This window comes from Lissotriton vulgaris, chromosome 7 (genome assembly GCF_964263255.1).
Source record: "Lissotriton vulgaris chromosome 7, aLisVul1.2, whole genome shotgun sequence".
In the NCBI taxonomy this organism is placed as follows: domain Eukaryota; kingdom Metazoa; phylum Chordata; class Amphibia; order Caudata; family Salamandridae; genus Lissotriton; species Lissotriton vulgaris.
In genome coordinates, this window is record NC_141695.1 from 1,256,450,584 (window position 1) to 1,256,467,232 (window position 16,649).

Genomic DNA, 16,649 nt, shown 5'->3' on the forward strand with positions numbered 1-16,649 from the left:
GAATTTGCACCAATGCCAGTTGGTCACCCTAGTCACTGACTAAGCTACACCACTGGTCCAGTGTTATTGAGATAAGTGTATTGTACTCATTTAACACAATCCATTTCACACTTGAAAACAATGATTAGCAAAAGAACAGCCCTGGACTGGAGCACCGCATCTTTGGTGACATGAAACCCTTTCATAATTTTAATTAAGGCTACACATCACCTCCTGTGCGTTGAAACGGACTGCGGCCTCTCTGGTGCTGTCTGATGGGAGGGTACCAATGAGAGCAAGGAGGGGAGATGGGATGCAGTAGATCTTTCAGTGGCTTGGAGACATTTAGCTCAACAACCCTGGCTTCGGCCCTGCGGTCACGTCCTTCAAGCGGAACTGCGACCTGCCACCACAGGGCTTTCTATTCTATATTTAACCTACCACCTCAAGGCAGGCCATCCAAAACGGGGAAGTTGGCGTCGCGAGAAGGGGAAGTTTAAAAAGAAACATACGCACTGAGTATCCAGCATCCTGTGTGCCGCAGAATAACATTGCCGTGTGGGTGAGCGCGAGCGCTAGAACTCCCTCCTGAGGGGGACTTCAAGGTCAGCTTCACTGCAGCTCCTGAGCGTGGGAGCTACACCCTAACTTGCTGCGGGGGACGGAGAGCCTCTCTCGCGCCCGCTGGACAGGAAGAGGCGCGTGCTGACGACTTGCCGTAGAGCACCATGGACAGTCTGGTGAAAGAGGGGGTTGTGTATCAGCAACACCACATCCTGGGAAAGGTGAGTTTTGTGAAGGGATTCAGAGTTGGGGCAACGCTTTAATAGAGATTAAAACAGACGAGGCGTCTTTTAAAGGGTCGCGGCCAAAAAAGCGTAACTAGGACTCCTTTCCCAAAAGGCATCTCTTAAAATCCTGTGACTTCTCTGGCCAATTTTTGTGTGCACCTCTCTGTGATTTTTCTGTAACTGCACCCACACACAGGGACATCTTAAAGATTTTGGGGGCCCTGGGCCAAACGTATTTTGGGGGACCTTTTTTGGAACAGCTTTGAATTTATGATCCCATTTAATCTCGTTCATGTCCTCCTTGGCCAGGTAACTGACAGTGCACAGGCACACTCGTCAAAATTCTAAATATGTTTACATCTAATATTGAGGGATAATGACGTGGGTTTTTCAATAACACAACCCACTAATAGTACTGCAAATAAATCTCCGCGACACCTTCCGATTTCTCATATATCATGTCCTGTTTTGATCTAAAATTAACCCTTTTGTGGATGTTGCATGAAACGTTTCTCTGAAAAATGTCTAATAGATTCTCATACTTCAGCCACATTATAAATACATTGAAGGAAAAGGGTATTTAAAACAATCTGTTAAAAAATTATTTAAGGTCATCAGGGCAAGACTGCAGAATAAAGTTGGCTCTATAAGCCCCCCCCCCCCCCTGAAAGGCTGGGGCCCTGGGCCAGAACCCACTTCGCCCATGCTTTAAAACGTCTCTGTCCACACATGCAACACAACACAGAGTTTATCTCTTAAACACGCCAGACCTATTGGTCCTGCCAATACCTGTTAGTAGTATCAATTACATGATTAACAATGGTTTTGTTGCTCATAATTAGAATTGAAAATGTTTCAATACTGAACATATAAGGCTGTGATTGAGACATTGCTAAGGGCTGCTGAAGAGTAAGTGGTCCTTGCAGTGTCTCGTCACTCTTGTTCTCTTCCCACCACTTTCCTGTGCAGCCTCTTACTCTGTTAGTCAGTGCTTATCTCACACTACAAGTCGTTCCTCTTCAATACTGTTTTCTCACTTCTCACTCTGAATGTACATCTGTTTATCTTTCCCCCTACCCCACACATGCAAAACACACTCTACTATAAAAACACGGTTGTGACATATCTCTGCAGAGAGGCCAAGGAATAGATGTGCAGGAAGTCTAAACATTAACGACCCGCTGATTGGCATTGTGAGAAACTTGCGCTGCCTTCAGCCTGAGCACCAGAGTTCTCTCTTCTGCCCCCTTTAGCACCCACCTACACCCTAAACTATTCCAGACACCTGCAGACAACTCTTTTCACAGAATGCACTATATAACCGTACTATGTTAAATAAAAAACTACAGAAACACACCAGATGGAAAAAACAAATACTGTCAGGGGATGCAAGATAAAGTAAAACATGAGATGGTACTGAGACTGCATCACTGATATAAACTCCCTTAAGGGTTGTTACAGTCAATGTTAAGACATTGGTCTTTTTTTGCCTGTAAAGTTAAGGTCATGGATATAGGTCCTGATACGGATTCGTTTCAAAGTTTTTTTTTACTTACTGCCGCATCTGAGACCCAGTAGGATTTGGCCCACTTAAAGGCCTGCTAATGGATGCGGCAGTGGGCGGGAGAAGAGAAGGTTGGTACACTGAGGTGGTGCTAAGGAAAAGAGGAATGGGGACTCCTGGAGCCGGGACAGGACCGAATCTTTGACCGTAAGCAGGGGCGTTGCTTGGTCACTATGACTTGGGGGTGTGAGCTTCAGATTTCCCAACAATCGCGTGGGGACTTCTCGTTAAAACATATACGAGAAGCAGGACTCGAGGTGGGTTTAAGAGGCAGTGGAAAAAGAAAGGGTTTGTTAGGGATACACAATATACTCAAAACAAAGGAGAGAGTGTGTGTGTTTTTGTCAGTGTGAGAGTGTAAAAGTCCCCGGTGAAATTTCATAGACACATTACCCGACTGAAAGCACTTGTACCCAACTATTTACTACAGAATATATTTTTTAGGGGGGGGGGGAGTGTAACTCACCAATCACCCCATCTGAAGCTACGTCCCTGACTAATTTACAAGGCAGTTATGTTTATCAGAATATTCCTGGAGATGTGTGACCACAATCTACTCTAACACCTTATCCAAGACTGACAGATTGGTGATGTGAAAATAAGACCAGAAGGTCACGTTTATATACATTTTTTTCTAAGTAATGAGATTTAACCATTTTTCATTGGCAATGCCAATTGTTAATGGCTTTTGTGTGGTGAAGGAGGTTTTACCAAGCTTCATTGGCACACAGTGTGGCTACAGTTTTTGCTGAAGCAGCAGAAGTTTCCCTCACAAAGAGGAATGTTGCAAGGCAGGTCTTCACAGCAGGGCCCGACTGGGAACCAAAAGCAGCCCCGCTGAAAAGTTTAACCCAGCCACCATTTCCTTCTTGTTTCTTTCTTTCCACTCCGTGTACCTTTCTCTCTCCTCTTCCTGTCTCTTTTTTTGCCTACTATAAAGCCTGGGGAGCTGAAGGCAGAGGTTATGCTTCAATTACTTACTGGAAATTGCATTACTACAAGTATGTTTTCACCTTAATTAATTAACGCCACCACCTGTCCTGTTATGACCAGGCCAACTGTATTAGGTGGGGGTTTGTCTCAAATCAAACAGGAGGTCTCTAGGTGGGGAGGAGCTACTCTACTTTTAGGAATATCCCGCGCCAAAATATAAATCCCATTATATTCTCTGGGATTTTTAATTTGGCGGACAGGATATCCATCACCGTTGTGATAGAGTAACCCATCTGTTGAGATCTACATCAGGCCTCAGTAATTAATTAGGGTGAAAAAGTTATGAGGAGGTGATGGACATTTAAAAACTGGTCTGCAAGGGCGCAAGCAGTGTGGGGAAATGCTCAATAGACTAAATGGCTAATCCGGCCCCGGTTGGCAGAAGTACTCCCGTCCCCATGTGCACAGAACAGTTACAGCACTGGTAACAACGTGCATGTTTCATCAGGCCCGCAGAATAGATTAGCATATGCTGCCTTAGTGGTGGATTCCCTCACATACACAGAACAGCAGTGACACGGGCAGCTGCAGTGCACGTTGCACTCTCACAAAGAACAGACACAGTGAGTGCAGTAACAGCATAAACGTTCCTCCCTCACAGAAATGGTACAACACACATGAGCTGTGCAAGCTTAACTCCCTCAAAAAATAAAAGAAGCAGTGTGAGCTAATACTCTTGCAAAATAGCAGCAGCAGTGGGAGCTTATCTTCTCGCAAAATAACATCAGCAGTTCAAATGTGTCTCCTCACAAAACAGCAGCAGTGCACGCTTATCCCCCCATAAAATAACAGCAGCACTGCAAGCTTATCCCCTCACAAAATAGCAGCAGTGCAAGCTTATCCCCTCATAAAATACCAGCAGCACTGCAAGCTTATCCCCTCACAAAATAGCAGCAGTGCAAGCTTATCCCCTCATAAAATAACAGCAGCACTGCAAGCTTATCCCCTCACAAAATAGCAGCAGTGCGAGTTTATCCTCTCACAAAATACCAGCAGGACTGTAAGCGTACCTTCTTGCATAAAAACAGCAACCGTGGGATCTTATCTGCTCACAAAAGAACAGCAGCAGTGCGCGCTTATCCCCCCATAAAATAACAGCAGCACTGCAAGCTTATCCCCTCACAAAATAGCAGCAGTGCAAGCTTATCCCCTCATAAAATACCAGCAGCACTGCAAGCTTATCCCCTCACAAAATAGCAGCAGTGCCAGCTTATCCCCTCATAAAATAACAGCAGCACTGCAAGCTTATCCCCTCACAAAATAGCAGCAGTGCCAGTGTATGCCCTCATAAAATAACAGCAGCACTGCAAGCTTATCCCCTCACAAAATAGCAGCAGTGCCAGCTTATCCCCTCATAAACTAACAGCAACACTGCAAGCTTATCCCCTCACAAAATAGCAGCAGTGCCAGTGTATGCCCTCATAAAATAACAGCAGCACTGCAAGCTTATCCCCTCACAAAATAGCAGCAGTGCGAGTTTATCCTCTCACAAAATACCAGCAGCACTGTAAGCGTATCTTCTTGCATAAAAACAGCAACCGTGGGATCTTATCTGCTCACAAAAGAACAGCAGTAGTGCGCGCTTATCCTCCCACAAAATAATAGCAGCAGTGTGCACTCAGCCTGCCACAAAATTACAGCAGCAGAGCTAATTTATCCTCTCACAAAATAACAGCAGAAGTGCATGCCTATCCTCCCACAAAATAACAGCAAAAGTATGTGCTTATCCTAAAACAAAATAACAGCTTACACCGCATAGAAGTAGCAAAAAGTGCGAGCTTCCCTCAGACCCAGCACAGGCCTGGCAACAATGCAAGCCCCACTCCCTCCAGAGCCGGTGTAGCTTGGCAGCTGCTATGAAAGTGTCTTTCCCTCATAGAAATGGAGCAGCGTCGCAGTAGCAATGCAATCTTCCCTCCTTCACAGAACAGGTTCATCATAGGTAGCAGTAGCATGCAGTAAAGCACTGTTGCTTAATCCACTGAGGATCACCAACAGAGGACCTGACAAATGACGAGGGTTGGCTGAGCCAGCTCTATTGTCAGTTATTTGCAAGTGGACAATGGGGGCAATCTACAATGGAACATGTAACGATGCTGCAAGCTTTCTCCAGTTATCCATACATGCCCTCATCCTTTCCCCTTCTCCTTTTTTCTCCTAACTCTGCCTACTCTTCTCTTTCGACTTACTTCTTCTTGCCTCCTTTTCAAAGTCTGTAATATCCAATATCCAAAGATCTCAACTTTTAAGGAGTCCTCTGGCAAAATTATCTTTTGCTCACTATTCACCTCTATCTCTTTACCTCAATCTCACTTCCACTCTCTACCTTGATCTCTGACTCTCTTTCTCTACCAATTCCTTTATTTATTTATTTTTTAGTCCTCATATAATCATGGCTGCTGCACTCTGGGCCTTTTGTAAACACCCTTGGTTTGTCTGTGATCCATTGCAGAACCACGCCCTTAACCTCCATGGCACTGTTTTTTTTATGGGGCAAAAACCTCATTCCCAAGTCCATTGCCTAGTGTAACCATAGAACCATATGTCGATGTTCCTGACCACCCTTGGGATTATCCTGAACCCTAACCTTACCACTTAAGAAAGTCCCCCCAAATTTCTTCTGACCGCTGTGGGCTGCATTTGATATCTATATTGCATGTCCACATGACTACACTTAACCATTCAGTGGGGTGTGGGGGAAGAGGGTCCAACCAATGTTTACAGATCTCCCACCTTGCCAAGAGCAACTGGTAAAATACTAAGCCCCTTTGCTTACTGTTTAGGGAGTGTTGTTTTACACTATCTACCCCCAAAAGCACCACGGTTTCCGTCAAAACTACATGCTCTTCTAAAATATCCCTCATAGTGGCCTCCACAGTCTTCCAGAATTTGCTTATCACTGGGCATGTGAAGAAAATATAAACATCATTGGAACTTAGATGATTACATCTCTTGCATCTGGGGACCGGCTGTGACATGAACTTGGCCAATCGTTGCGGAGTCCAATACAACCTATGGATGACAAAGAAATGATGATGTTTAAAGTTGGCAGGTATTACTGTAGCATATAGTAACTTCAGTGAATCTGTCCAAAGAGATTGAATGTTTCCATCCTGAAGTGAGTCCGCCCCGATCGCAAAGGGAGCCTTCAATTTTTCTTCCTCTGCCTCCAGAAATTGTCCATACCACTTTGCCACTTCTTTAACTTTTCGGGCTGACTTCCTGGAGTGAAGCCTCAAAGTCCCATGGACCCCCTACTTCCTGTGAAACAGTTGAAAACCAAGAACTAAGCTACAAATACTTAAACCTGGAAAGTCTCATGCCCGTCCTAACATTCAATACCTCCCAGGGTGTCACGCCTGCTGTTGATATCAAATCTCCCTATTTAGATATCCCTGCCTGCTTTAAGGGCAAACTTAGAGCATCTTTCAAGCATTCCGGCGTCCTCTGGGATTCCCAGATTGGGGCCAATTCTAAAAAATAACCAATCTTTATTAACCTCCCTACTGCAAGCCAAAGGCGCAATGTGAATTTTAAAACCTTTAGCCATACTTTTTGATATTTATATAGAAAGGCTACTGGGCCCAACTCTTTGGTCATTTCCCCAAATGGGCTCCCCTACCAACATAAGATCTGGCAATGCTAACCCCCCCCCCCCTTCTTAAGGCTACTTTTAAGTTTTTTCTGAGAAAGGCGAACCCCCCGGGAAGCCCAAATAAAACTAGATATTTTCCACTGCATTTTATTGATTTCATCCTTGAGTAAATTGAGTGGAATACAGTTGAAGAGGTTTGTTAGTTTCACAAAACGGACATTTTTACTAAGTTAACCCTCCCGGAAATGATCAGAGGTAGGTTCTTCCACCTGGCTAATAGCCTATACACCTCCTTTACCACCCTCTTCAGATTACGTGTGGGAATCTCATCAATGTTATCTACTATGACTATCCCCAGATATTTCATCTCTATACACACTCTACCACTCTACCACCCCACTCCTCCATATTCCAACACATTACTTCTGTCTTTGATAGATTCACTAAATACCCAGAGAAAGCTCCATATTTTTTTGTAAGTTGTTCCATCCTGATTAATGTTTAAGCCGGGTCAGAGGTGTAAATTATCAAATCATTGGCGTACAAGGTAATTTTATTGTGTGCAGAGAGCTGATGTATGGGGATAATCTTATCATCATTTCTTAAAATGTGCGCCAAGGCTTCGATATAAATATCGAAAAGGACGGGAGACAGGGGGCAACCCAGCCTCGTCCCTCTGTGGATATTAAAACTCTTTGTCAGGGAGCCAATTAGGGGGATTTTAGCCGTTGGGCACTCATATAGTTTTCAAAGTGCCCTGACAAAATCAGTACTGAAGCCCAATTGTGCCTAAAACTGCTCAAAGAAATGCCCAACTGACACGATCGAAAGCCTTGGCGGCATCTACAGTGATCACCGCCAACGGAATCGATCGAGCAACTGCCAGGTCTATAGTTCCGATTAATGACAATGTAAATTCTTGTATTTGTCTCTTCGGGACAAAGCCTTTCTGATCGATATGAATCAGTTGGGAGGCCACCTTTGCCAATCTCCCTGCCAAAATACCCATATAAATGTTATGGTCTGCATTCAGCAGGGAGATTGGCCAATATGAATCAGCCTTCTTAGGGTACTTAGCTGGTTTTAAGATCAAGGTAATTATGACCTCTCTCCAAGAATTTGGGACCAACCCTTCCACCTTATAAACTGAATTAAAGAGAGACTTCATTTCTATTAGCTTGTAAACCTCGACCGGTAAAGAGTCAGGGCCTGTCGCCTTTCCGTTCTTCATATGTTGGAGCTGCTCTCTTATTTCCCCCTCTGTAATAGGGGCATCTACACTGTTCCTACACTCCATCGTTAGAGCTGGGAGGCCTACGTTATTTAGCCAACACTTTAAGGTCTTATCATCTGGGCTCTCTTCTTCCGCATATAGATCAGAGAAGAGTAAAACCAAACTGACCTGTATTTCTTCATCCTTGTTCGTTATGTCACCTTCGGGAATGATGACCAACTCCCCAATATGGTTTTGCACCCTCTCGGCCTTCGACTTCCAGGCTAACAGTGCTCCAGCTTTTTCACCATATTCAAAATGTTGCGTACATCCCATAGCTCACCTTTCTCTACATTTTGTCTCTAACTTGATCTTATATTTCATTCTGGCTTCCTCAAGCTGTCTCTACATTTTGTCTCTTTCTTGATCTTATAATTCTCTCTGTCTTCCTCAAGCTGTTTCAAGACCTCCTCCATGTTTTGTATATTTTGTATCACTTGCTGCGTCATAACTTCTAATAACCCAATTTCCCCCTCCAATTTCCTTAACCCAGCCCTATCCACCATTTTCCTGTATGAGACTTGACTTTGTAAAATTCCTCGTGCAAAAGCCTTAAAAGTATCCCAAATGACTCTCATTGGAGCTGAATGGGCATTGTACTGGAAGAACTCTAGGGTTGCTTTTTTCAAGAGGACGGAGACATCAGGATCTAATAAGATAGATCTTTTTAATGTCCTTCTCGCATTATGCCTTACATTGAATCCCTTTAATGTAAAGCTGACCATTGCATGTTCGGAAATATGTCCTGGTGATATATATACATCGTTTAATTTCCCAGCCCACTAGCAAATAACCCAGTCTTGAAAAATGACGGTACTTTTTGCTGTGGAAGGTGTAGCCTCGCTTGTCCTTCATAAAAACTCCAAGTATCGACTAGTCCCGATTCACGTATCACATGCTTGAGGGCCTGCCTAGTCTTTGGCGCTTGGGCTTGGGTTCCGCTCCTACTAGTAGACCTGTCCAGTGATGGATCTAAAAGAGTATTGAAATCGCCCCCTATTATTATAGGTGTGGTTACCCCCCCTAATGGCAATTGCAAATCCACAATGACACGGGGGTTGTCCACATTTGGACCATAAAAGCCAGCACAAACAAACTCTGTACCAGAGCATTTAAGAGTAGCTAAAGCCCACTTACCTGAGCTGTCAGTTTTAGATGAGATCAACTCAACTCTGACCCATAACCCATTCCTAATGAGTATTGCAACTCCCTTACAATATTCTGATTGATCAGATGTTACGTAGCTCCATACCCATCTTTGTTTTACATATAGCCCCCTGAGTCCTCTAAATGTTTAATTACCAGTCTCTGTCTATTTTTTATCTTAAACCATTTACGTTTCAGATTGCAATTTGTAACTTATTATCAACCCCAACCATTTGCCTTGAAATGCATCAACTTTATTGGATCTCTGATTATCTGTTTTAAAAGTAGACCCTAGCAATATAGCTATTGAGGACTGATTATTTTTTCTCCCACTGCTTCCCACCCACTGCCCTACCCTGCACCCCTTTACCCTTTGCCCCTCCCATAGGAACCCTCCCTAAAATATCAGGCATAAAGCCTATTGGGCTACCGGAGAGAGGGGGCTTACCTACCTGTGCCTCCCCATCCCACCCCCCAACCCCACCCCAGTGTATACATCTGTATATATCTGTATATATATATGTGTCTTATAATTGATTTTTACATTTTATTTTACATTTGAATTAGAACTCCTGCTCAGGGTACTGCGCTTCTTCTATTGACCGTATACTGCGCATTTGAGTGTTCCACATGGAACAAAGCATTGCTGGAAATTTTAACTGGGCCTTAACACCAAGATTATTTAGCTTCCCCATTCTTTTGCCCAATTCCCATTGTTTCAGGTCCGTCGCATGGCATACATCCGACCTGATGGTAAACGTAAGATTCTGAACAGTATATGGACCATTTCTCAGTGCTGCCAACAGGATAGTCTCTTTGAATGTATATGAGAGGAAGTTTAACAAGATATTTCTTGGCTTCTGCCGCAGTAAATTCCGCTTCAAAGGATCCCTATGTACCCGCTGTATCTCATGATCCAGATGAATGTCCAGTCTATCCTTCAGAACCATCTCCTTTAGCAGTTTGATCACTAAAGCTTTGATGTTCTTTCCATCCTCTGCTTCTGGGATATTTAAACTCCTGAGGTTATTTCTCCGAGAATGTATTTCTATTCTTTCCGTGTCATCCCTGAGACTTAAGTTTTCGTTAACCAGTGCCTCTAAGCCTTTGGTATTTTTAGTAATCTCTATCCTCATCAAGCCTACTTCCTCCTCTAGCATCCCTGTCTGTGATGCGACGTCATCAAGTTTTTGTGCAAGTGCCGTGCAGGAAGCTTGAATGTCAGCTTGACTCGCCACTGATGTTTTAAACCGACTTCTCATTTACTCCTTAAGATCCAGAAGGATAGAGGCCAATGGGACTTCTGGATTAGACTGAGGAACCGATAGAGGTTCAGGTTGAACTGGCAGGCTCGAGGGAGCCAACAGGGCTTCTGGTTGTAGAGTGGGGACTCTTGCTTTGCTTCTTTCATCAGCATGCTGTGACCCCTCCTCAATCGCCTCTTCCTCTCTAAGTGCCAAGACACTAAACCTGTTCTGCGTTAATACCTGAAAACATCTCATCCACTCCATAATTCTTTTCTACTTCCGGATCCCTTTTTGCCTCCTGTCCCACTTTGATTTCAGACATAGTAGGGTTAACCTTCATTCTCTCAAGCTCCTTCTGTGAATTCTGGGGCTCTGCTGCTGTTTTACCCCCATCTCTTCAGATAATATTACGTGTGCCCAAACTTTATAGTATGATTTGAGAGATGGGGTAATTTTAACCTGCAGAGGTGAGATTTTTTCCCCCTTCCACGTGGGCTCTTCCCGACTGCCTTGCATGTTTCCCTGCCCTCACAACTTTTGAGGGAATGGGCCCCCAACTTTACCAGTAGTGATATCACCGGGGACCACGTTAGCTAGAGGCAATTTAAAGTTGTGACTTACCCCAGTGGGTTTCCCAAGGGTACAGAGAGTCCTAGTGCGCTTGGTGTACCTTGATATCTTCTCAGGAATCGCACCAGTATTTGCACCAGCTTTCTCTGCATGCGGAAAGATTTCCTTCTCCATAGGGGGATAATACAGTGTTGGCAGACCTTTACTCAAGCCCTTCCAGCCTTCCTCAACATGCTGAGGGCCCACAAGCTGGTGCAGTTGGGCAGAGCCCCCTCTCCGGTTGATCGAAACTACTGAACGCTTCTCCAGGAAGCTTGTGCTGGCTCTTCCCCTCAGCATTCGCACTGTTCGTAGGCGACGCCGCAGTCCCGCTACCCACTGCCACGTTACCGGCTCCCCTGGTTCGCTGGGGTTGGAGCCGCTCACAGGGCTCACCCGACACGGATGCACCTGTTGCAGGGAGGCAGGTTTCTAATTCTTTAACTTGAGCAAGCACAAACCGTCATACTTTGATCGGGTGGGAGGCCGGGAGAGACATTCAGACCCTCATTCACTCGCCTTCCTCTCATGGCGGTCAGCAGCTGTTTACCTTGCGGCTGCCATTGTTCCTCCTTCTCTACCAATTCCTGACTCGAAACTCTCTACCTCCGTATTTAGAACTCTGTCTCCTCACCTATTGATTGCCCTTTCATTTTTCTCTCCCTACATGACATTACTCCTCTTACCTAAATACTCTACCTTCCTCATACTTTTCACCACAGCTTCCCATGTCTACCTTACCTTTCCGTCTTACCTCTTTTTTACCTCAAGTTTCACTACTTCACCCCTTTTCTGCCTCTCTATCTTATTTTAACACCACTATCTACCTCACCAATCAGTAAATCCATCACCCTTCTGCCTCATTTGTCTCCCTACCTCTCTCTCTCTGGCTACCTTTATTTCACGTCTCTGCACTACTTACCTCTCTTACTCTGCCCCAGCTATCTTTCTGTCCCATGTCTTTCTCCTTACTTCATCACTCCTCGTTTACCACACCTCTATTTAATCCTGTAAACCTCACTGGTATCTTTTTCGCCTCTCTCATAAATGCACTTCTTCCTATCCAAACTTTCCTAACTTTCTCTCTCATAATCTCACCGTTCTCCATACCACTTTCTGTGCCTGCCTCTCTACATCTCTTACTCTGCTCTCTACCCGTCCTATCACTGATCCTCGCTGCTCTGTTTTCAATTCACCTCTCTGTTTCTCTCTTGCATCTATTTTACCTCTCTCTCTAAATCTCATCTCTATGTTTGCCTGCCTTTCTGTTCTATCTTCCTCAATCTGACTGCCTCACCATTCTCAACCTTTCTGACACTTCTCTGTGTACCTCTCAGCTCCACCATCTCTCTACCTCATTAGATCTCGTCTTAGAAAGTGCATGCGCTGCAGACCTGCAAGATCTTTTGTTTCTTGAGAAAAACTTGAAACGGGATTAGAACCCACCCATTACTTATCATTCTCTGGCTTCATTGTTACTCTCATTTCCTTCCTTGTCATTGTTCAGCACGTGTCAGTTTCACGTTCTTATTTTGTGTGTTTGTCTCGTCAATAGAGTATGGACCAAGTACTGATTGATTGCATGATTAGAGTCCTTTCGCTGCATGTTCTTTGATTCAGGTACTTTTTATTTCTTGTTTCCTCCACCGTACTTGCTTCCTTGTCATCATTGCTTGGCCCTTGTTCATCGCACCGGCCGTATCCTATTGTTGTTGTTTGCTCTACTCCCCCTCCCTTCGAGTCCCTGTTGTTTGCATCCCCTCCCGTCGTCTGGTATTGTTGTCTTTTGCCTATGACTTTCTTAGTCCTGCTTCCACACTGCGATGTAGTATTAGTGATTCTTTGCAAAAGGGACCCCCTCCAAGTACCTTCCTGCTTTGCAAGTTACAGTAAAGGCTAAATATACACAAGCCCTTAATTTAAAATGCATGTAAAGCACATCTTTCGAGTGCTCCTCCCAGCTCCTCTGCAGACGCTCATATTCTCTGAGACGGGCAGTTTTGTGCCCTCTGATTCCCAGCAGCTTAAAACCCAATTTCTAATCCCATCATAAGGCTCTGCCAGTATGAGCTACATGTCCACCTGAACCAGTTGCCCACCCCACGGCAGGCAAATGGGAAGATTCCTTAGCTAGTCCACTACCCAAAAAAGGGTGGTAGTTCTTTGGTTGAACCAACAGAGCTGGCCTGACCATACAAGCAAACTTGATGGTCACTTAGGCTGGAAAGGTAAGTACTGCGCCAACATGGAGGACAAAAATATCATAGTAAAAATCTGAGTTTGTGGCGGCCTAGGGTGATAGCTGCTTTAGGTCTGCTCCAGGGAGTTGGTCACTTGGCGTCCTGTGATGGCCAAACCCTGTGCCATGCAAACAATGACCACTCTTTCAGTCTCAGCCCTGTGATCATGCAGCATTAACAAGTTTGTCATATTATAGGGTTTGGGTTTACCCAGTGGTCGAAGTGGGTGGGATTTGAGGGGCAAGATATGCCCATACATGTTTAATTTTAGAAAAACAGTTCTCCTACTTTTTATCAAAAAACAACTGTTCTGCGACAGTTAATTCCGAGTAGCTCATGAGCAGCTGGTATCTCTCCAACTACCTGTAAGTAGGTCTCCTGTGTGCAGTCCACCCAAATAGAGGCTTTTGCAATTAATATAGGGTATACCAAAGTTGAGTGGGTTCAAGATGAGAATGTGTGTAATTTCAGAGCTCATACACGTTTGGAGAAAAATGGGTACATTTCCAAAATATATTAAAAACTGATATTTCAGTGATAAATCTTGTGGCATTGGGGTGACATATAACTAATTTATTACCTTGGTGGCAGGGGCATTGCGTCCATAGCTATTATGTTTTACTCACGTAGCGGCTCTCAAAATTGATAAACGCCATTTTTATTTAAATTACTGCTGGTAACCTTGTCTGTTGCAAAGAGATGATCATAGCTGTAATCTTGTAGGTGGTGGGCAGTAATGTAATCGGAATGACTATTACAACAACACTAATGTAGAGCTCAGACGATTTTCATTTAACTTAAGTAGCTCTTAGTAATAAATCGGTTGGATACTCTTGCCTTGGATTGTTGGTACTTACCCGTGGCACTTATTTATGTCACCCATATGGTTCTCATAACTTTTTCTTAGCATGTTACCTCCTTGATTGTAAACAGATTGACAGCTTTTTGTTTTATTTCAGTGTCAGTGATTCAGCTGCTTTGTAAGATGCATGAGTCGAGTTCACACTGTTTTACTTATCCTTGTGATTCTTTCAAGTTCAAGGAAAATGTCAGTAGTGTGTCACAAAAATAATGTGGCAAGTGCAGAAAATATTTATGTGGAAAAATGCTGCCGCCGAACTATCGTTCTTGCATGCTGTATTATTGAAAAGTGTAATGACTACTTGTTTGTGTTACTGCGTACAAACTCGAATAGTGGCCACATCTGCCCCATTATTGGAATGGAGTATGTTTGTTTTTCCACTCTGACTGTATGGCCACCATGCATTAGAGGAGTCCATTTTTACACCGATACGAGTCCACTTCTGTTAAAACATTTCTAATTAGCTTTGTTGTCCTTCTAATGCACTCCAGCTTGCACGCCTCCAATGCTGTCTTCTACAGCAAATTAAAGACTCTGGCCTGATGTATTGAAAGGGAGTTACCCATTGTGTGTCTATTGGCAAATGGGTTAATACATGTAGGGGCATATTCTCAAGAACGAGTGATAACAATCGCAAAATTAGCGTACCGCGACTTTGCATATCACAGTCTATCTCGAGAAAATAACACAGTCTTAACGTCCAATTTCCAACCCGGCGGCCCCATGAGATAGTAACAGGATAACGCGCCAAATGACCGTGTAAAAATCAATGCGAGTAACAAAAAATGCGAAACACTAACGCCAAAAAGTTGCAATTCCCCAAAGTGCAATACCAAAATCAGCAAAAACCAGCGACAGGCCTGTAATTCCCATGCGTTATGCGGGAAAATGCACTATAAAAGCAACAAAAAAAACCACACCAAAACCAAATCAAACTGCGTAGCACCATGGATGCACCCGGACCAAGTGCAGAGGACAAGCCGAACCTCACAAGCCCCACAGAGGACCAGCCAGGAACCCTGTGTTAGGGGAAGGGCAAGGAGAAGAAGAAGACGAAGACGGGGTTCAGTCCGCAGGAATCCTAGATCATCGTCACGGAGGTGATAGAACACTACCAACAACTGTTAGTCACCTCCACTGCAGCACTGGCAACCCAAACGGAAATATGGTCGAAGTGCCGAGGCGGTCAATGGAGGAGGTGAAGAGGCGCTGGCATGATGTGCAAAGCCAGACCAAACAGAAACTCACCGCCAACAGGAAGGCAGCAACGGTGACTGGAGGTGGGAGTGCAGCACCAGTGCAGGAGCTGGATGAGCTGGAAGAAATGGTGGCCACAGTCGCCAGTGTGGAGACGGTGGCAGGAATCAGGGGTCTGGACACCACTTGATATGACCTGAGCCAACAGTAACAGGGTGAGTAACAACCAGGAACTGGGGGGATGGGGGAAGATGCGAACAATGACACACATGCACATCATGTGTAGCACACTGCACATGCACAATGATTGTGTAACATGTCCCCGATACCCTTGGCACACTGCAGCACACATACAAACACCAAGTAGGCCCCCGTCGACCATGTGCACATATGGGCCCCCTCCAAATCACCAGCAACACAACCTATCCATGCTCATGTGCCGAATCCAGAAAAGAAGTGGCTGTGTGAGCCACACTGACTATGCAAGTGACACTGCATGACCGATAGCATGGCTGCAGCCAAAATACATGACATGGTGCACGATTCGACATTGAGGTGACCCAGTGTGGATCACATCCGTAAAGGAGCAGCTCACACTCTGAAACATCCACGTGCACCTACAACCCATGACGTCCAGTACAGGCAGCAGACAAACAATGCACAAGACCACAATATCTGTCCAAGAGCACTAATGACCCAAGTCACAAACATTTCAGCCCCGACAAGCACACAATTCAAAGGCACACGCCTAAAAGGGATAAGGGTCCAGGAAATCAGAGCTCCAGGGGCGACTCTCCCACAATGCAGCACACACACATAGCAATCACAGAACATCAACAACAACGGCAATGTGGTACAAAGTGCAACCCCTACACCACAGGACAGAGGACACAACAGGTTCCGCTTGTGCTTAGTAACTGGCCACTCACATCTAGAATTACCTGACACTGTGTGATGATAATGTACGAATACAACCAGACATCCGTCATGCAGTCGAAATTCCCACTGTCTGCCATCAAATAGCCAGCTCCACCAAAACAGTCAGAATGTACATAGTCATGCAGTCTGTATGTAAACATCTGCATAGTGTCAACATACATGGGATACTCTGTTAACCTGCATCTTCCCTTAACATTGCAGAGGGACAATCAAC

General features: G+C 44.7%; 1 protein-coding gene across 1 annotated transcript in view; it reads left to right on the forward strand.

Annotated features, from left to right (window-relative positions):
• Positions 1 to 457: 457 nt before the first annotated feature.
• Positions 458 to 16,649, forward strand: part of DOK3 (docking protein 3) — a 173,309-nt gene continuing 157,117 nt past the window's right edge. The window contains exon 1 of the mRNA XM_086931793.1: positions 458 to 764. Coding sequence (XP_086787919.1) covers positions 708 to 764 — 57 coding nt within the window. The 5' untranslated portion in view covers positions 458 to 707. The remainder of the gene's footprint in view (positions 765 to 16,649) is intronic.